This window comes from Harmonia axyridis, chromosome 7 (genome assembly GCF_914767665.1).
Source record: "Harmonia axyridis chromosome 7, icHarAxyr1.1, whole genome shotgun sequence".
In the NCBI taxonomy this organism is placed as follows: domain Eukaryota; kingdom Metazoa; phylum Arthropoda; class Insecta; order Coleoptera; family Coccinellidae; genus Harmonia; species Harmonia axyridis.
The window spans coordinates 11,742,352-11,766,533 of NC_059507.1; the positions used below are offsets into that span (position 1 = coordinate 11,742,352).

At 34.6% G+C, this 24,182-nt stretch overlaps 2 protein-coding genes across 8 annotated transcripts in view; both read right to left on the reverse strand.

The window, feature by feature from the left end:
- Window positions 1-2,848: 2,848 nt before the first annotated feature.
- On the reverse strand, window positions 2,849-10,246 carry LOC123685245 (galectin-8-like). Of its 5 annotated transcripts, none has more exons than XM_045624884.1 (5): window positions 10,093-10,246; window positions 7,612-7,718; window positions 6,955-7,363; window positions 6,653-6,818; window positions 2,849-3,234 (listed from the first exon to the last, which is right to left on the reverse strand). In XM_045624884.1, the coding sequence occupies exons 1-5, from the start codon at window positions 10,105-10,107 to the stop codon at window positions 2,969-2,971; spliced, it is 963 nt and encodes a 320-aa protein (XP_045480840.1). In that variant the 5' UTR covers window positions 10,108-10,246; the 3' UTR covers window positions 2,849-2,968. The 5 variants fall into 5 exon arrangements, with proteins under 5 accessions (XP_045480840.1, XP_045480836.1, XP_045480838.1 ...); XM_045624880.1 differs by lacking the exon at window positions 10,093-10,246 and adding an exon at window positions 9,908-10,063; XM_045624882.1 differs by lacking the exon at window positions 10,093-10,246 and adding an exon at window positions 8,130-10,040.
- Window positions 10,247-12,159: 1,913 nt separating this feature from the next.
- The window catches only part of LOC123685244 (signal-induced proliferation-associated 1-like protein 1), a 48,662-nt gene continuing 36,639 nt past the window's right edge, over window positions 12,160-24,182 (reverse strand). For 2 of the 3 annotated variants that reach the window (XM_045624877.1, XM_045624878.1), the window contains exons 3-12: window positions 21,367-21,718; window positions 20,623-21,199; window positions 18,776-19,279; window positions 18,388-18,650; window positions 18,087-18,327; window positions 17,774-18,031; window positions 17,438-17,682; window positions 16,411-16,758; window positions 13,951-15,128; window positions 12,160-13,659 (exon numbers count right to left, since the gene is read on the reverse strand). In XM_045624877.1, the coding sequence (XP_045480833.1) occupies window positions 13,446-13,659; window positions 13,951-15,128; window positions 16,411-16,758; window positions 17,438-17,682; window positions 17,774-18,031; window positions 18,087-18,327; window positions 18,388-18,650; window positions 18,776-19,279; window positions 20,623-21,199; window positions 21,367-21,718 (4,180 nt within the window). In that variant the 3' untranslated portion in view covers window positions 12,160-13,445. Of the gene's footprint in view, window positions 13,660-13,950; window positions 15,129-16,410; window positions 16,759-17,437; window positions 17,683-17,773; window positions 18,032-18,086; window positions 18,328-18,387; window positions 18,651-18,775; window positions 19,280-20,622; window positions 21,200-21,366; window positions 21,719-23,048; window positions 23,686-24,182 lie in introns of those variants that run through there. The other variant, XM_045624879.1, reaches the window with a different exon arrangement.

Below are 24,182 nucleotides of genomic sequence, written 5' to 3' on the forward strand. Positions count from 1 at the left end.
ATTAACATCACAGAACAAACAAAATTCTGTTGAAGATTATATAAATGCTTTCTGTAGAATTAATCCATGTGTTCAGAGTTATGCAATTTTAGAATGTATGTACTTCTATAAGAATAAATTATTGAACGATTTAGATAACATAACGTTGTGTCAATAAAAAATCATCTTCCTCTGATATTATTTTTCAATAACCAAACCAATTCCCACCCCTCCTCAAAACGATCACATGCTTGTTGACAAAAATTCCTTCAACAAAATCGCTTTCAGACAATTTGGCTAAAATATTTTCCCACAGCGAAAAGCTACCTAGTTAAAAAGTGTAATTTGCATATCACATTGAATGCCAAAATGTATCATCCCCCAGTACATTCAGACCCTATAAATGTGAATGCAACACACCAAATAAAACACGCTCAACATAGTATGGAAAATTCCACTGCGGATAAATCCAATCTACCATCTATTTGTACCACTAATTTACTTCTTTACAGCATCTCTCCCCTATAGCTTAACCGTTAAGAGTCTGGATCCCAATCCAACGTCCCGGGTTCGAATCCAACTCAGATTTTTTATCGATGGTAAAACAGTTTCCACCACCCAAACTATCCACCACAAGATGGCGCCGCGAACGGTAAAACAGTTCCCACCACTAGCTTCCAAAAGCCACCACAAGATGGCGCCAATATTCCGAACCCAACTAATATCCAAAAGTGAGGTTATGCTCGGATTTGAGCTAGAACCCGCTTACCCCTAACTACTTACGTTACTCCGTTTTTCGTCACACATGGTTTTCGACTCGAGAAAAAAACAAGTTCATTTCAAATCGCTACTGCACAAATACAATAATAGTGACGAGGACGTGTTTTGGTATGTGCATAGACAAGATATATTTCTTTTCCCCACCTCTTTTAATAGCCAGACCTCGTATATCTCAATAAAAAAGCGCTTGTGGACCCATATTTATAGAATACTTTTCTTAATTTATATTTTGTATCTTCAATTCAGGATTACCCTGTGTTCTTCATGTTTTTTCTTTTGTATATCTATATTTGTATTTTTTTTCCTTCTGGACCTATTTAGGAAGATAATCCTTCATTATACATTAAAATTTACTGGAAAAAGAATTTTACGGCAATGCGAAGTAATTTTGACATTCAAAAATTGCGAAAATTACTTTGTTCCATTATTTTATCTATAATGATTGATTGATTTTCCATCGAATGCATTAAATATGGATATTTTAGCAATTTTATGCATATTTTAATCATTTTGTTATATTGCAACGATTTTGGACGCTTCAATTTATTTTACGCTACTAGAATTCTCAAAGACGCAGTAATTTGTCGATTCGTCGTGTGTGATTGGTCGCTAATGAAACGCCAACGGATCTGCGTATCTAGAGAAAGAAACAGAGAGAATTTTCTGAAAGACTTTCAATAATTACCGAGACTTCAGGAAAGATATGTACCTTGTTTTCTATTTCAGCCATTTATTCACCAAGTTTCTGGGCATCCATATTGACGAAAATTTGGGGTGGGGTTTGCACGTTGATGTTTTGTGCAAACAACTGAATAGTTCATTTTATGCAATTTGTAGGGTCAGAGATTCAGTACCTCTGGGGTCACTGCTTAATATTTATTATAGCCTGGTCTATTCCCACTTGTCTTACAATATTCTTCTGTGGGGGAGCTCTTCATCTGGAGCCAGTAGAGTTTTTATATTGCAGAAGAGAATCTTGCGCATGATCTTCAGGGTGGGTCCACGTACTTCTTGCAAGAGTTTGTTCTTGGAAAATGACATTCTCACATTGCCTTCTATTTTCATTCTCAAATGTCTTATCTATACTAAGGAGAACGAAAACAAAATAAAAAAACTTTCTAGTTTTCATGGTTATAATACAAGAAATGAGGGAACATTATTTATACCTAAGCATAAAACTAGTAAATTTGAAAAATCTCCATTATATCAATGTATAAAATTGTATAACCATGTGCCAGATTATATAAAATCTCTTAATGTAAATAAATTTAAGAAAGTTGTTAAAGCATTGATGTTGAAAAAATGTTATTATTGTGTAAATGATTATCTTTGTGACTCATTTGAAACTGGTTAATTATGTTTTTCACTGACTTGTCCTATGCACTTGTTTGTTTTACAGGATTAATAAACTATTATTATTATTATTATTATTATAGTTCAATTTGAGATTCAGAATTTAATTTATCGGAGATAATTCTGTCGGGATTGTCGCACCTCCCGTGGGATTGGGACAACAGAAACCACTCTTGGGACTGAAAAATATCAAGAAGTACAACCTTCCTTGGGATTAAAGAATAGAAATATCTATTGGGATTGAAATATCGTAAAGAGGAACTTCCTTGAGATATAAAAGTTGGAATAATACGTACATTAAATCACTTTAGTTCCTGAAACTGGGAGAATACCTGTGTAATACCTGGCGTTATTACATCAACTTCGCTGAATGGGAATTGGAGTACAATAGTTTCCTGCTAAGATCTGGTGTTTAGAAGGCTGAAAATAATTTACAGAAGAGGTTCCATCCTAATAGCACAGTAATTCATTAAAAATTGCTTTAAATTAAGTTTTTATTTCAATATTATTGGTTTAGAATGAAAAGGATCGATCTTTGTATATTTCAATTTTATTAAATTTGTAAAAACTTGGGTAGAAGTTTTGTTGCCAAATAAGCCAAACCACCCCTAGAAATCAGTCTTAGAATCTCATGGGCAATTGTAACGTTACAATATATCTATCTCTTTTATGCTGCATATAATTCGGTTTCCATATATAATTATCTTGGAAACAATACAAAATACTAAAGCATTAGTTAATGAGTAAAAAGTATACTTTATTAGTGAATCGATTAAACTTTATATACGATCATAAGAAAATATCCATAACAAAAATAAAAAATATTAAACGACACATTAAACAACCACATATAACTTCAAAAATACATCTCAGGATTCTTATTGACGTAGATTCCACTTATAATAACATCTCCTTCTATATGGACCGCTTTCACTCCTTCCGTCTCACCTCTACAAGCAAATTCGGCCTGCAACTTTTCGTTCACCCAAATACTGAATTTCCTAGAACTCCGCCTTATCCACAGCGAGAAGGGGGTGAAAGGGAGAAACTTGAAACCTCCAGCTCGCTCCTCCATACCCCATTTATTATCGATAAAGGCATTCCTCACCAATATATTGTTGCCTGTAACAGTAATATCAGCTTTTATATTGGCCTTCAGGAATGTGTATCCTCGAAAAACAATTGTTCGATATAAAATCGAATTGTCGTGGAAAATGGCTTCGACTTGGTATGGATGGAAAGTTTTTCGATAAAGGGGCGAACGTTTCAGAAATTACGGAACGTTAGAGCCGTTATTCTCCTCGTCCGAAAACAGCGAAATGATGTCAACATCAGAGGCAATCAGTTAATGCAGTTTTTCAGATGAACAGGTGGTCCAACGAAAACAGGGATATAGATTAGTTGGAGATTCGTGCAGCGCCAGACGTTACTTATTTTCTGATTAACAAAATGTGTCGAACTGGGCAATACATATTAATTTTACTATATCATTATGAATGTATATTATCTTGAATGAAATACACTGATCAACAATTTCTAGGGATCACTTATGAACTTCTCTTCATTTGTATTTTTTTCAAGTTATCTCGTGAATATCTGTACATTATATGTTCTCTAAGGAAAAAGTAAGATGTTTTGAGTTGATTATATCAAAGTCTTCCTCACTTCATCGGCTCTTGTTCACAAAATCGATTATTATCTGTAGGCTGTTACAGGTGGAGTGAAAAGCAATGTGGTATTTGTTATTAAATCTGTTTTTTTCTCTCGTTCAAACACATAAGGTGACAATAATTGAAGAAATGAGAACAATATCAGCTTATCAGTCATGCCGAGAAGACGTTTGGCTCCTGTGCAACTGAACCAAATCATACGGTGGATACAGGAAGGTTTGTCCCAGCGAGAAGTGTCCCGGCGGTTGAATGTTTCGCAAAGTGTCGTGAGTCGGGCTTGGAATAGGTTCCTCCAAAACGACTCAGTAGCTTATGTTCATGGGGGAGGTCGGCAGCGCAGTACAACGGCTGCCCAAGATCGTCTTTTGATCCTCAATGCTAGGAGAAATCCCACTTACCCGGCGTCGCGGCTCAATAGATCACTGAGAGTTGCAACAGGAGTTCTAATTTCGAACCAAACTGTAAGACGACGACTACATGTTCGTGGTCTGAGAGCACGTACAACATCCCCGTTTGAATAGGGAACACCGGGCTCATCGACGGCAATGGGCTGAGGAGCACCGCAATTGGACACTTGAAGATTGGAGCCGATGTTTATTTACGGATGAGTCTAGATTTCGTTTGGTTAACTCCGAAGGACGTATTCTTGCTTGGAGGGAAAGAGGTCGAAGGTATGCAGAACAGTTTATGGTACCCACAACAGCTTTTATCGGAGGTTCTATATGTGTATGGGGAGGCATTTGTTTGAACCAACGCATAGAGTTGGTTGTTCTGCAGAACACCACCATGACCAGCCAGAGATATCACGATATGATTATTGAACCCATAATTGTTCCGTTTGCGGCTGCCGTGGGCGAGAATTTCATTTTAATTGACGATAATGCCCGTCCACACCGTAGTCGTCTGGTTAATGAAGCGCTAGAAACTCATGCTATTGATAGGATGGACTGGCCAGCTCGCTCTCCAGACATGAATTGCATCGAACATGTCTGGTCTGAGATGTCTAGACAATTGTCAACCTTAGAACAACCGATCAATAACCTGGAGGACCTTTCTAACGCTTTACGGGATATTTGGACGAATTTGCACCAAAATTTTATAAATCGTTTGATCGAAAGTATGCCTCGTAGGGTAGAATGCTTGAGACGAGCTCGTGGGGGACCAACTAGGTACTAGCTTAACCGAAACTTCAGCCTTCTTGTGGTTTCATTATAAAATTTTTATGTTATTCAAACACAGAATTTTAAGTGTTCCTAATAAAGTCTTTTTTTCTCTCCAACTTTCCATTTTTTCATTCTTTTCTCAAGTGAACCATATTATCAACTGAAAATACTCTGATATCTGACCAAATTTATAATCTTGGAGCGAATATTTCAGAAATAAATTTAGAACAAGTAAGTGATCCCTATCAATTGTTGAGCAGTGTATATTTATTTGAGTGATTCCTGATTAAATATGCGAATTTAAATATTTGTAATCCGATATTTTTCCTAATCTTCGAATTTATAATAAGCAGAATATTTATTATTTATTGTATCTACTTGCTGACATCCACGGTTTGGCAACTTTTGCTCTCCTAATGTCATAGATTGTTTCACGTCGTTTGGCGCGCTTGAAGTTTGTTTTCTGAATTTCAGATGTATTCAGTTATTCATTTATATATTTTGAGTTGATATGTAACGTTGATTTACTATGGGATACAAAAAGTGCGTTCGTTGTGGAGAAACTCGCGAATTGAGTGAAATATCGTATCACTAATATGTTTTCATTTGATAGTTCATGTTGGGGAGAAAATTTGCAAACTGAAAATTACTTATGCCCTCCCTTTATCTATGTTTATTACTCTGAGGAATGGCCACATGCAGCAGACAGAACAGTTGTCAATATTCTATGGGTTTTTTGCTAAAAGTATTCTATCAATATTGGTTTCCGCTCCGTAGCGGTCGCCATCTTTGGTAGCGAATTTATCTTATGCTACTTTTTGGTAACATGTTGAGTAACCGACAAGTGACAGTGGTGACAGTGGTTTTGGGACGAAATTTCAAATATAGCAATAACGGAAATGAAACATTTACCTTTAATAACATTCTGAAATATTTTCTGAATGAATCTCCTATAACAGAGGAATTGTATTTGCATAAAAATGTTCATTTCTGTGAATAGGTTATAGGTAACTGCTCTATTTTCATTTTCCAAATTACATTTTGGCAATTATTTTGCTCTTCTCTATTCAAAACCATCAATGAGACAAAGAAATGTGCGTACCGAAGAGAATATTACTGCTGTAGCACGAAGTGTTGACGAAGAAATGTCGATACGTCACCGTTCTCAACTTGTTGGTCTTTGTCATTCGACTACGTAAAAATTTTTAGGTGAAGATCTTGGTTTTCGTGCCTATAAAATACAGCTCATGCAAGAATTACGCCTCTCAATTACTTTTTATGGGGCTTTGTTAAGTCTTTGTTTTATGCCGACAAACCAGCAACTCTTGAAGCATTGGAAGCCAATACGCTCAGATTTATTGGAAAAATAGTGAACAATTGGAGTGATCGATTGGTATGTAACTCATAGCCGCAGCGGATATATGAAGGAATCCATATTTAAAAAATAAATGCCATAAAATTATCTACCAGGTTATAATAATGAAAATTAATATCAAGAATATTTCTGTCTTGTATTACGTTTATGATAGAGTTTAAAATTGTTACCAATGAACTCGTCTCGTCTGATATAGTCTTAAGGCGTCGCAAGTGGCCTACCTCGAAAGCTAAACAATAGATTGAAATAAATTATATGTTGTGTTTCATTAATCCCGATATTTTTTCGTCAAAGTTCATCCACTTACAAATAAAAGCGATTCGAATACTCACCAAAATTTGCAGTTAACTTCAATGGAATAGTACATAAAGGCCATAAATAATTCTCATTCCTCAAGCTTACTGAAAAGGACTGCGGCAGAATTTTTGGTATTCCTAAAATTTCAATTTGCCAATCTTCTTGAAAACCATCAGGCAATTTTGATCTTATTGGTGTTTTCTGTAAATTAAAGAAGTTATCACTACTAAACATGACAACAAAAATAAATATAGAGAAGTATGTCCACTATATATAATAGTGACACAAAAAAACACAAAGAAACAAATAGTAAAAAATAATAACAAGCGAAACTCACCATAATTTTATCATTTGAATTATCATGATGCCTATGGATTACTTCGGCAACATGCAAATCATCCCCATTTGCAGGATAAGACTGAAAATCCTCCATTTCGATCTTATACAAATCTATCATGCCACAAATCTCGACGTGTGTGATGGTACTAGTAGGTATACGGAATGCAAAACTGCAAATGTGATGACCATTGTAAGAAACAAAGAACTGATTATCAGCCACATGAATTTTGAGATTAAATTCCTCCCCATGTTTCATTTGATATCCTCCCGTTGTAAGCAACTCTTCTTGTCCCCATTGACCTTTTATTCGAGCATTTCTCACCACAGTGTGCTGAAGAAGACGTGGATTGAAGTGGAAAGCTATATCGGAATCGTGGGTACTTCCACACAAGAGGTTGATGGCCCATCTAGAAATAAAATTCCCTGGAGAAGCAATAAAAAGGTGAATAAGAAATTATATTGCTACACTATGCCTTTTTTAGTCCCGAGTTACAGCACAGAAAAAGGAACGAAAAAAAGCATAGTGTCAGAGCCCCTCGCGAAATGAATCAAAATATAATGTTACGCCTCTGACTTTCGAGGATTTATACCGGTTTTTATAGTTTTTAGAACACCTAAAGCCATCTGTACCAAATAAGCTGAACTATAATCTTACCTTTGACAATTTGGTGTGGTGGATGCGATTATACACAGTACTCTCCCTCTGCTTAATCTGTTTGGTAGGCTTTCAATTCTAGTTATGTTCAGTCCAGATATTGACCTCTGTTCAACAACGGAAAGAACGTCAAAACCATATTCAATAGCATCGTCGCAATCATCAATACAGAAATCTGCACACATATTTACATAAATATTCGACGTTGGTCAGATGTGTGAATTCTTCGATAAAATACGAATATTAATAGATATTAGTGCTCATTATATCAAAAAAAAAAAAAATAAGAGTCCCATAAAATGAGTGATTGGAACCAAATACTTATGGTTAATTAGTTACATATTCACACGAAAAAGGAATTTACTTTACTGACTCAAATTCTCCATGAACAACGAAATGAAAACATAACCACCCACGATATCACAGATACAGCAGACTCATTCACTATTTGCTTATATACATTCAATGTAATAATTTGATTCAACTCTTACATACAACAATGCATGTCAGTGACGTACCCTGAGGGGTTTGTCTTTGTCTCCTTCAACTTCAAGATAACTGCAACACTGAAAGCAGCTCTGGAACAGACCTCTACCCATTCTTCCCTTATCACCACCGTTCTCACATGCACTGTACTATTACGAGGACATCCCAGCGGCGTAACACGCAACCCTTTTCGCTCCGAATTTAAAGGTAACTGGTTGACTTGTACCGAGTTACTCAATTACTACCTATTTTGTTGAATTTATTTTGTAGATAATGAAGTGTGAGTCACTTGTGTATGTGGAATATCACGTAATCAATGAGGAATTTAATATAGGTATGGTCTCATATTCTGTGCGTGTCGAACATCTTAATTTATTTGGAAAGTATTATTGTTTTGATAAAGAAATAACATCACTGACATATATAGTTTAACGCAACTTTAATTTTATCAGTTTATTTATCTCTATACTGAAATTTATATGCTGCAAGAATTTATCTACAGACATTATGAAATTCACCTTGAGACTGTTTTTCTTTCTCTAATATAAATGTCTCAATTCAATTCTTCAACTAGAAGAGTCTATTTGAACAGTTTATGTTAAAATATTCTGAAAATATTGAAAAATGCCTGGATTGCTCCTCAAAACTCTCAACATTTTAGATTCTGGAATATATTTCGCTGTTCCAAATGCATCCAATTATTTTGTTCCTTTCTTAAAATAATCTCAATTATCGTTTTTTTCGATGGAAAAAGAACAAAGACCTCAATCTGAAGTAAATAAAACATTCGAATAGAGGTGACTCACTACATTGAGTCATATACCTATTTATTAACATCGTCTATATTATGATTTTCTCATTCAAAAGTTGAAATGGAAAGTGAACATTATATTTACGTTTTTTTTAGTGTATAGGGTTGCCCACAAAAGCCTATTTCGCTCACAGCATTTGACTAGTAAATGGTTTGGAAAGGCTCATCAAATGACTTTTTGGGTAAATTATTTATTTCAGTTCATATCTCGTAAAAATATATTCTGAGGGAAACAAAAATGCCTTCCTCACAAAAAAATTGTACTCATCTGCCATCCATGCTTACAAACCTACTTTTCAACGAGTCGAATATAAATAAATGCTCAAAGAAAATTTTCAATCAAGAGGACGAAAAACAAAAGATATCACAGTTGAAGGAGAAAATAACGAGGGTGGTTTTTCAGATGGCAGAAAAGAGCATTAGCATCAGAGATATTCCAAATTCAAACTTTAAATTAAGAGGGAGGATTGAGTATTCTTATTTTGTGAAGGTGTCCAGTACACAGAAGAGAATCAAAATATTTGACTGTTTCAAAATTTCAATCAAATTTGCTGCAAAATTCATTTGACACTAAAACAGCTACCACATCAGTAATTTATGAATGAGATAGACAAGTCATAAGATTAAGGAAACGGGAACATGCAACTCAAAGTGATGGCATATTGAATAAGTGACTTGAAAAAGGAGTTCTAAACTTATTTGTGTATCCTAAGTATTGAATATCACAAGGGGTAGGTATGCCAAAAGCTCATTGAAGAAATGGGAAATCAAATAAAGAAAAGATGCAGGTAAAAGCCAAAAAAATCTATTTCAGACATAATGGAATGGAATCGGATGAAAGTATTCAAATACAAAAAACATACCGCATATGCTAATTCTTTCTTCTTCTGTTTCTTATTCATAATGTATAGGTAATTGACAACAAATAAGTACTCAGAATCACCAATCGTTGTTAAAACATAGAATTAATTGAAAAAACATGAATTGAAAAAATCTTACATGTTCTATAGGGCACAGATCGGAGACAATTTTTTTTCGTTTTTTCCTACCAAAACATCCACTGTGGTGTTTTTTCGTTTTTTCTGAAGTCATTGATAAGTATAACGAATTCGATAACTATTTGATTCTGAGTGCTGAGATTTGAAAGAATGCCACGAGTTAAAAATAGAGATGCTCCACATTACCTTGTAGCACACCATTGAAAATCCTAGATGCCAATTTTTCGGTTTTAGTTGTAGAATAAACCTTCAGATAGGATACAGAGGCTTGATATTTCACGGACTAGACGACAGTCTTATCAGCGAATAGGTTTTAATGAATGGAAAGGTTATTTGCTTAGGTATTGTTATATTCCAAAGGATAACTTTTCGACCTCAAATAACAGGAAATATTTGGCGATCCAGGACACATATGTATAATCTCTTTTGGAAGAAAGTCGTACTCGATCAGGGAAGGAAACAACAGTTACCCAATTTTCCTTATCAAACTATCAATAAAGCCGAATACGACAGAACCGGACTAGTCAACTTCAATTATCGTTTTTTTTTAATTATTCGACATAAAAAGTTATTGCCCATTTGATTTGGTGAATTGCACTTGGAATAATAGAAACGTGATATAGCAACCTAACCTTACCAATAGTATGATTGGAGTAGCTCAAGTATCTATTATTTCATGAATTATTTACTAAATGGAAGAAACAAATAATTTCTGAAAATTGTTGATAGTAACAACTTACAGAAGGGGAATAAAACTTTAAATTTTAAGTAGAACTTGGTGATTAGGTATCACATTACATATATGGAGGTATAACATTAAGTGTAACATCTCTTAAAATTCTTACAAGTATTAAAAGATCTCTCTCAAAAAAAGACATTAAGTCGGGAGCTTTTGCATACTTGTTTGAATTAGTGTTCTTCAAACAGAAATTCCTCAATGAAAACAAATAATGACGTCATATTCAACACATAATATCTTTTTTGGAATAATTTTTTCTGGAAATCATGAAGCTATTTTATTGGAGGTAGAACTATTGAGAGAATATTTGTTGTCAAGGATCTGCATATGAGAGCGAGTTGACTTTCAAACCAGGTATCCAGGCCATTTCTGCAGCAGATGGGATTTATTCCAAGGTGCCCAAGATAATTCAACAGACACTACACTATCACTATATCTGCAAAACAAATTCCTTAAATATATTGCAATCAAAATAGAAACATTTTCTTTCAAGTCTAATGGGTGACCCGCTTGGATTGTCTTCCTAAAGAGAAAAATTCCATACAGATGTCATCTTCGTCTTCAAACTTTTATGTGTTCTCTATAACTGTTATTATTATTTGAACTGGGGTAGTTGTGGCTCGGTAAGCCTTCCGGGAACTGCGACCATGTAGATCTTTTATTCTCTGCCCTACTCATTTATAGAAACCCAAGGAGGTCGTCAATGGCGTTGATGAAACTGACAACCTTCTTAGAGGCCTTGGCCGTAACCTCACGGGAATCCAGGACTGGCTTCCCCATATGAATGGTTCTTAGGCCAGCCAGCTCTGGACCCTTGCATACCATGTGTTCAGCTGTTTCTGCTTCTGATGCACAGAGCCTGCAAATCTCATCTCCTGTCTTTCCCATATGGTACAAATGATGTTTGAACGGACAGTGCCCCATCAGCAGGCCCACTATCATCTAAAGCTCATCTCGTAACAGCTTCAAGAGCTTTCTGGCGAATTTCTTGGCCTGAGTGAGTCCAGGAGAGTTTGTCCAGTGGGTTATTCAACGACCATTGCTGGATTGCTGCCTTATATCAGTCTTTTCCTAGCCCACAGAGAGGCTCAGGTCCAGCAGGTGTTAACCTTGATGCACTTTTTGCAAGTTCATCGGCTTTTTCGTTTCCTCCATAACTGTTATATCTAATCAATTTATAGGTTCCTCCAAGATTTATCTGGAGATTCGATTCATTTAGACCTGCTTTATTCAGAACAAATTACTGCTAACATTCTCCAGTTTTTTGGATGATGTGGAATGGAAATTGATTCTTTTTATTTAATGTGTCGAGTTCGAAGTTGAGAGGAGGAGATTTGAGGCATCTGATAGAACTACGATATTTTTGTATAGCTTTTTTATATGTATTTTTTTTCACATTGACTTTGTATGCTTGATAATTTTATGATATTCTTTTTTTGTAAAAAGCCAGACGAAAAAAAAGAATGTTCACTTCCTTGAAATCCAAAATTGGAAAGGAATAAAATAAATCAATGGAACTTGTCGATTTCTATAATCTCAAAAACAATGGAAATTATACTCTTAACTCTTATGATTTGTATTTAATCAGTATAATATTTCAAGTTCAATAAACTTACAGAATACTTAAATACATAAGTCCCTCTTGAAATACATTGCTGAAGCATTGATTAATGTAAATTTGGCTGTTGGGTGTCAAAATACTTCAGAAATGGATTGTAAGTGCTAACAATTAAGTTACAATATTCATTTCAATAACTATAATAATTTTATCAAATTTGGTGTTCATCCTCTTTATTTTTGTTGTAAATATTAACTCGCTTATAATAAGTTTATGTATAAAATTATGCAACAATGATAGACTTGATAAATTACAAAGAACAATGAGAAAATTTCAGAATTATTCCTGAAAATGACCCCTGATAAACAAGTGAATTCATCATTCTCAAGTAAATTATTGCTGTTCTACAATTCGATTTGTCTTGTTATGAAAAGAACTCATCTTCAAATGTTTTTGGTTAGAGTTTTTTATTGATAAAATGAAGTAAAACGTGATGAAAAAGAAAATTGGTAACCATTGATACAAAAGCTGAATCCATTACCTAATATTGGGAAATCAGGAAAATTCAAGAAAATACTGAGGTATGAATAAAATTTACAGATTTAAGTGATAATGTAGATATTGGAACAGATACAAGAAAACAATTTTTAAATGTCATAACATGGTCCATTATAAACAGAAAAAATAATAAATACATACATTATACTACATAACAATTTTGTACTGTATATAAAAATAAAGTATAAAATTACACTAAGACAACTAAGAAGTAAAAATTCAAAACATAAATATAGTCACAGTCAGATGGAGTGATATTTCAAAGGAAGATATTAGCTGTAGAGGTTCCTATTTACAAATTCTAAAATTACAAAAAGAAAAATTCATAACAATTATAATGCACATAAAAACATAACTGTTTTCAATTATCATCTTAAACTCTCTACATCAGGCTATCAAATTCTCTTTGGAGAATTCTTCCCAACACTGCCTTGAGATTTTTTTTAAATACTGCATAGGATTGTAAATCTTTGGTACTAATTTCTGAATCTAAACCAGAAATATTGAAAAATCAAAGTTTCTTATGCTTGACTTAATCTGATGTAGAGAAAACATCATGAAGTAATTTATAAACAATGTTTATCACATTTGCAAAACGATATATACTGGAAAATTGAGAAGATATTCGTTAATATATAATTTATCAACTATATGTTTGGTGTTCAGATACCTGTTTCGCACTTGTTATTGTCTTTGGACGTTTTTAAAAAACCATTCGGTGAATTTTCGTAGTTGCGCTAGAGCAGCCTGTGCCTGATCTTGCAGTTTACGATTCTCATCTTTCAAACGTTGTACTTCATTTTCCAGTGATAATCTTCTACGGGTTTCTCTGTTGACTTTAGCCTCAAGCTCAGAAACTGTGTTTTGAAGTTCTGGAACACTGGTGCTTGATCCAACACTACAAAAACATATATATACTGATATTTCAATTTATATTTACAGTATCATTTTTGAAGGTAAGAAATCTGATTTTGATGATAGTTAGAACCTAATTTCTAGAGGGCGCTTTTCCATTTTTTTTTAATCATAAATTGAATTTTTTGTATAAAAAAGCTGGAGTCAGAAGTGACAAAATCGAATTTAAGTTTGAGATTTCATCTGATAATGAAGATTATTACCACTACAAATGTAGTGTATTTCATGAAGAGTTTCTATGAAAAAAAAACTTCAATAAAATAAAGGAACTTACGAAGATGTTAAAGAAGCATCTATCATCCCGTCCAATTCCCAATGTCTTCTATCCCCATCGTAATTCCCACTGGTAGCTTCCTTTGGAGATATCAAACTTCTCACTCCACCTTCGATCAAACTTGTCCAATCCATCTCTTCGGGAAGTGTGAATTCTTCAGCCACAGCTGAGGGTTTTTCTTTCATCAAGTTATTCCTCCTAACTATCCCCAAAGAATCGTCTTTGTTCCTGAATTCGTTGAGAAGAGGACTGGAAGTTGTACTAGCATTTGAAATAACTGTAGCAGGTCGTGCCGTCGTTAAAATAACTTCTGCTTGAGTTTTATCGTGCACAGATAGTTTTTCTCTAGACAAATTTTCCCTAGAGTGATTTTTATCTTTGGTTTTTGGAGAGTCAGTCATAACATTCGAAGCTTCAATATTATCTGGATTAATAAGTCTCATAAGTTCTTCTTGAAAGTTACTAGAAGACAGGTTGGCACTGTTCCTGTTCGATGACCTGGAATTAACTCCAGGCCTCAGTTTAGTGTCGCTGTTTACAGATCGGGGACTTTGATTTCTACTGGTACTAGTTAAACTGTTGGTACTCGCGAAGGATTTAGCTTTTCTCTGAGGTCTAGGAGAAAGATTACCTCCACTACCATTAGATACTTCATCCTCACTGCCTAATATACATAACCTCTCACTAATCGAACTGTCAGTGGAGTGTCCGTCATTGAGATTCATTCTACTCAGTTCGTTATTTAAATGCTGCAATGAAGTATAATCCGTATTTACTCTACTAGCAGAATACTCTCCGTCTTGTCTAGATTTTTCGCTCTGTTGTTTGAGTATATTGTTTTTGTACCCCAAATCGTAATCCATGTTGTTCAAAGTAGAAATAGATGGAGTACTCAAAGGTTGCGTGAAATTGACGTGTTGCAAAGGAAGGGAATGGCTAACAGACACTTTGCTGTGTTGCAGTTGAGGTTGGATGAAATGGTTGTGTGACTGAGACAGCTGTAGTTGTGACGTTTGGAGGTGATGATTGTTGCGTTTTGGGGTTGATGGAAATGTGTTATTTGCGTGAACAGTACGATAGGTGGATTTCGTTGGAATCGGTGGAGGATCAAAATCATGAACCGCATCGTACCATTTTTCTTCTGTAGAATTGGCACTAGACGAGCCGGTTGTAATGCCCTATAAAAAAAACATGGTAGAAATAACCAAGTTTGTGATCTGGAGCACATTTTTTTTTCATGCATATTTCTCTATCATTTAGTATTATTGCCTAAATTTCCACCAATGTACACCTTCCTACGAATATAACTTATTAATCCCAACTCAAAAAATTTATACATGCTCTGAAGAAATTGAATATTTAAAAATTAAACCCTCACAATCATAATTTCTCAATTAATACGCAAGTTGTATACCATAAAAACATAGAATTATGTGGAACTTTCAACACAATATCATTCAACACCATTTTGGAAGCATATAAAAAGAATAAATGCATGCTTAAAAGATTAGATTTTCTTCTTTAGATATATAACAGCATATATTTGCACCAAATTATCAATTTATTCCTTATTGAATTTTTTTTATTACAGATTGAATCAATCTCTTTATTTGAATTTACAAGTTTTTGTAAAATGATTGATACTTCTTTCCAAGAACTTGACACCCAACAAAGATTCCTTCCTTTTTGTATCTTCTTATATCTTGGCTTTTCTTGGACCCTCCTCGTAAAAAAATTGAATCCGTTCTCTAAAAAATATTCTGTACTAAAAAGGGTTATCTGAACATAAAGACTCAATTATTGCAAAGGTTATGAAGTTAAATTTCTGGATAACTTTATAGATGAACTTTATACACAAACAAAATTTCAGTGAAATCTAATGGGATTTATTGAAATATCAAAATATTACAATAATATTTTTTGAAACTTTTTTTAATCATATGATTGATAATTTTTTAATTATTGCGAAAATGAACCCAAGGATTTGGCCTATTATAAACACAACCCTGATATTCGCTAACCAATTATTTAAGATCACATTTGATTTAAAATTCGACATTTGGGACGGTTCTTAGCCCGCTGTTCCCCTGGAAACAAGAGCCTAAAAAGGAAGTGTATAAATACTTTGTTTCCTAACTTATCACAGATGTCCTCTATACACACTCATAATATCCACCAAAATACACAAGTCTATATGTTGCTCTATAAGTGTAGTTGTTTACTATTGTCTTAATTTTCTTCAGAAAAAGAAATAAAAAGCAAGCAAAGAAAAATTCAAACAAACAAGTAACTCAAACAAAACTCCAAACTTGGGGATACAAAATAATATATAAAAAAAACCGTTATTACATGCACATTCACATCTGCAAACTCACCTATTCTAATCTGTTCCATTAGTAACGAATCAAAAAGAACAATCGAGTTAGTATAGCATTATAATATTCAAGTGGGCCAACTTACCTCTATGTTCATATTATATTTCGAATCTGGCCCGTGAAACGACTTGCTACTGCTGCCAGTGCCATACCCAGAACTGTTGCTAGAACGGGGGGGGCTAAAACTCCTCTCGTACACTCTTTTATGGTTGCCGGCTTGTTGAATTTGCGGAGCTTTTCTGTATTTCCCTTCGTCGGTACCAGTATTTTCGTAATCACCCTCATAATTGTTTTCGTTGTATTTACAGTTAGGCAGGGTGCAACCTCTACGGGGTGAACCGTCTGGCAACGGAGGAATGACAGTCAGCGTCACAAGTTGTGATGTCTTCAGCAAATCCACCATTTGATCGTAAGTCAGAGTAGAAACGGCAACCTTCAATCAAAATAAAAACATGTTTAAATAAAAATTGGCACTTCAATTACATATTATATTCTTTTAACATAATAATATTATGGCTAACATAAACTAATCTGTCAACTAATAAAGAATAAAGAAATATAATAAAACTGTCGTTACTAAATTATTTTTTTAATATTTTACTTCCTTGTCTCTTCAAGCAAATTATTTAAATTGGACGCCTTATTGGATGTCATGACAAATGGATTATGTTACGAAAGATAGTTGGTGAATATGGTGTGACACTTGAACACCGCCGTCTTTATAAGGTAGCCTGGAAGGAGAGGAAGTCTGGCAACGTTGTACTGAGGTATAGGGCAGAGGGTAGAGTTCACCCACAGCTGCCTGACCGAGAAATTCAGTTCAACAAGTTATATGTAAGTTACGCACGGGTTTTTATTTGTGTTGTGATTTTATGAATGAAATGAGTGCAATAAATTACAAAATGAAGTGCAATATTGTTTCAAAGTGAAATAAAATATAATTTTCACTAATTTTTGAAAGTATATTTGAGATCATCTAACAAAAAGAAGGTGTGAACGATTCAAGTTCGTTTCTCATCATTTATATATAGCATTTTCAAAAGTCTAATCTATGATACCAGATGAAATTTTTTTTGACCTGAGAATTATTGAGGGAAAATAGTTGAACCAACCTTACAAATTTCAACAAGCCTCGAATTTTGCCTCAGACCAGCTTGCCAAGCTTGCCCTACACTCTCAACTAATGTCACAATACCATCCGGTTGAACGTGAAATCCCAATTGTCCCATGATATTCCTTTTTAGAGGAAGCTCTTGTGCGAAGACCCCCTGAGTAACAGCCTTCAGACGTTCCATAATCTCCATAAGTTCGTCTCGGTCACCATGCGAATCTCGCATATGTATCGTCATGCATTCACCTAGAAATAAAGATCAAAATAAATTCAACTGACCTATTGAGCTAAACTTGATTTTTATAAATAACCTCAAAAATTCATTATTATTTTATACCTTGATGGTGATAAATTCTGAGGCTGTTACTCTGCGGTGACCATCCTAATACTGATTTACAAGGAGTTACAAAAACAATCTGTTTTGTATGTTCGTCAATAAGTACTAAGCTATCTGTGGATATCCCCAAAAAACATTCGATCTGTTGTGAGAGGCCACTGTCGTCTAAAAGAACCTGCCAAAGTATGGCTCCCCTTTGACAAGCATCTGGAATGAAACGTGGACGGATCTTCTCTTTCTTTTTACTACTGAAAATGGCTGGAAAATAACTTATCGTCAGTGAAAAAAATTAAATACTTCTTCAAGTACTCACAGAACTTCTGTCCAGTGTCAATAGTTGTGTGAGTGGAAAAGTTTTCTACAAGGTCTTTAAGATATTCTTGCCGCGTTCTAGTAGCCATCAAGACGAATTTTTCACTTCGATGGGCTGCATTTTCCGCATTCACTACCTTAGCAAGCAGAAATTCTGCAAAAGCTTTTCCTTTAGGAAAGACAGCGCCTTCCTTTATAGGCGGTCCAAAAACTTGTACATCTTTAGACCTACTTACAGCTACCTGAAACCAAAAATTTAAATTAGCATTTATCAGAAGTTAAAATCTTAAGAAGTGGTTTACCTTATAATGTGTATTTTCTGTACACGCATTTATTGCTTGCACTATGATAAAAACATGCTGGAACTGGGATCGAATCCCTTTTGGTGTGAAAGGTAAGGCACCAGGTTCTTGAAAAACAATAGTAACAATGTCATTTCCAATGTGTCGTTTTCTCAGCAATTGCTGTCGATTGTTTGGTGTGAAAGGCAGCATGGTAGAAACATGGAACATTATTTCACAATTTTGGTAATCAGCATACACAGAAAATAATCCTGTCGAATCAGCTAGAAAAGAAATTGAAATTTATTAATATTAATTCGATCAAAGGTAAATTTTGTAAATTTCCATTGAGCTATTCCATAATTGCAATTTCTAAGGGAAAGTTAATAGAATCTCATTGCATACTTACATTTGTTATCAAGCCCTGCTTTGTACTTCTGAAACCCATTTAACCTCACTTTCTTGCCGATTGTCTCTAGAAACTCGTTAAAAGCAGGTCCAGCTTCTTCGTTATTATACATCTCTTCTTCAGAGCTCTGTCCCGCTTTGCAGTACATTACACCAACTTTATAATTCGTCATGAGGCCCTGTTCGTCCAACTTGAGCAGTTGATCTTCAGTCTGGGATGTTTGAATGCCCATTCTCAAACTGCTGAGCTGTATTTCTGGAGCCACATATTCAAGTACCTCTTTGACATTCATAGTTTTACTACTATTCGATGTTTTTATGTTAGGTATGGCGTCTTCCAAGATGGCGCCTCGTAACGTTTGTAATTCAGATGTTCTTATGACTAGTCTATACTGGTATTGCATTATGGAAGATGATTGATTTTCTTTGTGTATCACTTTTTCTCTTCGTATGGATATTGCAATAGGACCTAGCTGCTCGTCCATACCAAACCAATTTTGGTGTTCTGGAAAATGCATGACATATAATATTAGTTTTGCTCACTACTACATCTGCTTGAAAAAGCTTCAAATGTCAATATTTTTTTTCCTTTTCATGAAACAAAACCAAATTAAGATCCATACAGAGCTTAATCTACAAGAAAATCTGTTGATTAGTTTTGGAGTTATTCGGATAGACATTTTTTAAGTTCTGTCATACATGGCCCACTCATGATTTGATGAGTTTTAACTGCTTAATTAATAATTAACCACTTTTTACATATTCAGAATTTCGATAATATATAAATTATGATATTATGAATTTTTTTCTTGAAAAATTGCAATTGGTGGGTTTGAAATTCAAGAAACAGAGGGCAAAAATATGATAATCAAACAAATCATCATGAATTTTCACACATCTGTATCTAAGTTAAACAATAATCTTAGTCATTATATTTTCTAATGCATTTAGAAATAACACTCCCTTCAAATATTATTAGAAGTAGGAGTTAGTTAGTCAATAACTAAATATTTGAAGTAAATATTGAATGATTCATTTGTCTAACAGAGTTAGAAAATTTCAGGGTGTTCTTGTCATTGTTTTTTCATCTGACATTTCCCTTACAACTGCGATAATCATTTTCAGGGATGTTGCAATCTTCGAGTGAGAAATAGAGTAATAAACATAGATAGAGGGAGTATACGGAATTTTTACATGGCCCCAACATGGTTACATTACGTTGTCGTCGGATTGTGATATATTTTCAAAGCCACAATTTTACTATATCCTTATGAATGTATATTATCTTGAATGAAATATATTTATTTGAGTGATTCCCGATTAAATAAGCAAATTTGAATATTTGGAATCCGATATTTTTCCTATTTGTCGAGTGTAGCTATAATAGGCAGAATATTTATTATTTTCTGTATCTACCTGCTGAAATCCAAGGTTTGGCAACTTTTGCTCTCCTAGTATCATCGGTTGTTTCACGTCGTTTGGCACACTTGAAGTTTATTTTCTGAATTTCTAATATATTTATGTATTTATTTCAATATATTCTGAGATAATATAAAACATTGATTCACTATGAGACATAAGAAGTGCGTTCTTTATGGAGAAACTCGCGAATTGAGGGAAATATCATCACTTATATGTTTTCATTTCCACGCGCTTCATGTCAAATTTGATAGTTTATGTTGGGGACAAAATTTGCTTTCTGAGAACGACATAAGCTCCCTCTGTCTATGTTTCTCATTACTTTTGAAATTTTCAAATATTTTTCAATTAAGTGTCGTTTATCTAACAATATTTGTAAACTGAAAGTATTCCTTAGAAAAAATTCTTTCATTCTATTCATTCACCAACCTTTTCCTGAGAAATATTTTCTAAAGTATAAAGCTCCTTGGTCCACACTCTCAATAGGCCTCGGCAATCTCTGGTAGGGGCACGTCGAATGCCGCCAATGCGTCTCACCCAACGGAAACTCCAGCACAGCCACCCCATAGGCCAACGGGGGCCTATGTAACGGTCTCTTGTTACCACCCGAACTACCACTTTGCACTCGAGTCAAACTCACTATTCTCTCTTCTTCACCGCCTATCTCGTTCCTGAAGAAAGGACAACTTTCCACCAAACCGTTGCTCTGGCCATCTCCAATGTCTTCGTCACCATTCTCTGCATCTGGTGTAGAAGATCTGGCCAGCATAGATGCAGCAGATGCTCCGGTGGCTGTGTTCCGCCTTTTGGCTAGAAGATTCCTCCTAATGCGGACCACGTAGCTCAAATTTGTGGTTAAAGACTGGCAATCGAAATGGGTGAAGGCCCTCCTTCGTGCTATCTCCTCAGACTCTGAGTTGACGTTTACACTTGTGCTACTGCCGGACACTATCGAACTGTCATCCATTGCTTGTTTTTGGTTCTTGCTGCTGCTACTGCTGTTGACCTGTAACATATGGAATTTAGAATATGTTTCACATCTGTCGAAGTGCAACCATAAGCTACAAAGCCTGCTTGCACCCACCAGAAGAGACTGGCTATTTACATATACTTTTTAGAGCTCTTTGGCTATACAACTCTTGTGAATCAAATAAAGAAAATAGTTTCACTCACATTACCACTTCCCCAAAACCTCGGCAGCTTAACCCTCAATTTGGGACTTTGAGGATTAGAATGGTACGAAGAATTAGCGTTGGTGTCGCCAGCGTAGCTGCTGCTACTTATACCGTCTGCCTGATCTACAGATTTCCCCCTCAAGTATTCCGAAGGCCCCGGAGATCTCTGGTCTGTTCCAATAGCTCCCAAAACGGCGGGTCTGTAATCTTGCAGCATAGCAAAAAACGACTCGCCAGTTGTTAGGTGTGTCCCATTTGAGGTCTGACTGGAAGATGGTCTGTCTATGATGTGATCTATGGACCCGTGGGAGCCGTATTCTCTCTTGAGGCCGGGCGGAGAACCATTCGTCCTAAAACAGGTGTTAGAATTAGTGTGAAGATTTGAGAAATGGCAACTAAGCAACACCGACAGCATGAAATGTGAATCAAAGGAACTTATGTTGAGATAGACTACATCATAATATTTACTATGTGGAAAAAGTACCAGGAATTGATCGTTTGAAAAAGCCCTGCTTAAAGTAATTGTCGTTTTAGCGTAACAATGTCTGTAATTTTCGAATTTTGAGCCGGAAATGGTCTTAAACAATAAAGTGCAACTTGGTGATGACGAATATGTCTGCAAATTCAAGTATAGGGTTTTACAATAAGATGTGTGTCATTTTGAATAGCTAGCTATCTGGACAGCTGTCAGTTTTGAAATTTGGCAAGTAAAAACCACGCCATTACATTATTAACATAATAATTTCATCCAAAATTGCGTCATCGGAGTTATAAAATACTCAATCAAGAATATCGAAAAAAAAGAGGAAGGCGCTGATGTGAAGTCAGAGGCTTTTTGAGCGCTCGATCCTTCATGTGCACTAAGCCCTTGGAAATCACAAATACCTTATACAGTTGTGCGGTCTCCAAGGGCGCAATTGGGTCATGAATGAACCAACACTCATACTACATATTTTGTAAACAATTCCCTGTACTTTTTCACATAATAGTGTTACATAAGTATTGTTAATATTTAGATAGTGGATGAATATTTTATTCCAATTTAATAATAATCTACTAATGTGATAATTTAGTCCAATTTAATAATAATCTACTTAGGTGATTCCATTTGATTTGATTTATCGAATCCTGAAAATGTAAAAAATTGAAAATTCATCTTAAAACATCATTGGACTTAATCAATCATGCTTTATCCTCTTCCCAACAAAATAATGTATATCATTTTTTAAATTGACTCGCACTGAGCTAACCTAACATAACCTCAAAATCTGAATGTTTACAATTTTGACAGCTGAATCACTCCTCAGTAAGTATGAAATTTGATCAGTAAAATGTAGAATTGTATTAGTAACGATATGTATAAAATAGAAATATTTATTCTAATAAACAAAAATACATTATTTCATCCATTCAGGGTCATAACTTATTAGGTATTCTCTGATCTTTTTTGACGTCTAGGACGCTAGGATGTTTTCGAACACTAAATGAATTACTTTATAAAGGTTATTTTAAATAGTCAATCTAAACATATGCTACTTTAAAATGACGACGATAAATCAAATGGAATAAATCAAATAAATACACAACAAACTTAACGATACAATCAAAACTAATATAATGAATTCGATGGATGGTTTTATTCTACTGATGCTATATAATTTAATAACGTCTTATATTAACCTGCTACTCTGAATAGTTCTTCTTCTTCGGCACCTCACGAATAGGCAATGCATACTTCACAATGAAAAAATCAACACGATAATTTAAGATTTGGACAGAATATTTCAAGGTAGGAAATCAAAATCAAGATCGCTTGCTGGAACTGAACAAAACAACATGATTCGAGTCGACGGTGGGTATTAACTTATTGAGGCAGGATGCTAGAAGGTTATTAATTGTGTATTTGTTAAATAATGCGGCAATTTCTTGAATGTATTCAACAGTGGTCATTGGCAACGATGAAATTCTCAGGTTATTAAAACACGCGCATTCAACAGGTTAAATGTTCTTCTCGGGAATGGTAACACTGGAACTATAACTGAAACTTTTTCAACATTCTGCAGACCCCTTCAACACCAAAACTACTAAGAATGATAAGGTGGAGTCAGTTCATTTCAAAACACGCTGAAGAGCAGTTTAGTATTTTCATTCATACTTGTGGCGCCAGTAGATAACGTAGTCTATGTACCTTCTTGGAAATTGGGTGCGAAATGAAAGTTGAGTATATTCATCTATTATTAGTCGACCACCTAGGAACACTTTAGGACATAACAGAAATTTTAATACATAACTGACAGTTCCAACTCTAGGTATTCGAACACTGAACTATCTAGAAAGTTAAAAGTTTATCAACTAGTCTATGTAAAAATCAACGAAGCGATTTATCTGAATGTCTATGAGGACCTTAACTACAGAAACGGAAGTAAGCTCGAGTCTTCACTCTAATTGGAAATAAATTTGTCTCGGATTCATAAGTTGTCAGTGAGACTAAAATACAAATAGATGAATTAGGTGTACACTTTAGAGTTTGTTGTACTTATAAACATCATTTCAACGCTGAATTGATCAGAAAGGAACATTAAAAATAAGCGAAAAGCTAATCCATATATTTGGGCTAATTGAAACTCTATTTTTGTTTTTTTTATGATTTAATATGTATCTGTCTTTGAATTTTATGGCCGTCGGAAGTAATATTTTCAACTGGATCTTTGGATTATCATATTAATCAAATAAATAAAACCCAAGGAATTAATAATAATTCCAATTGATGACCACAAAAAAAGAATTGCAACCGACAAACCTCAAAGGATGCAG

Coding starts and splice junctions, on each gene's coding strand:
- LOC123685245 (XM_045624880.1), bottom strand. CDS start 10,000: ATGACTTCAGAAAAAACGAAAAAACACCACAGTGGATGTTTTGGTAGG. Junction 7,719..9,907: donor ATCTGTGCCCTATAGAACAT/GTAAGATTTTTT, acceptor GTTGTTGAACAG/AGGTCAATATCTGGACTGAA. Junction 6,819..6,954: donor ATTCAAATGATAAAATTATG/GTGAGTTTCGCT, acceptor TTTAATTTACAG/AAAACACCAATAAGATCAAA.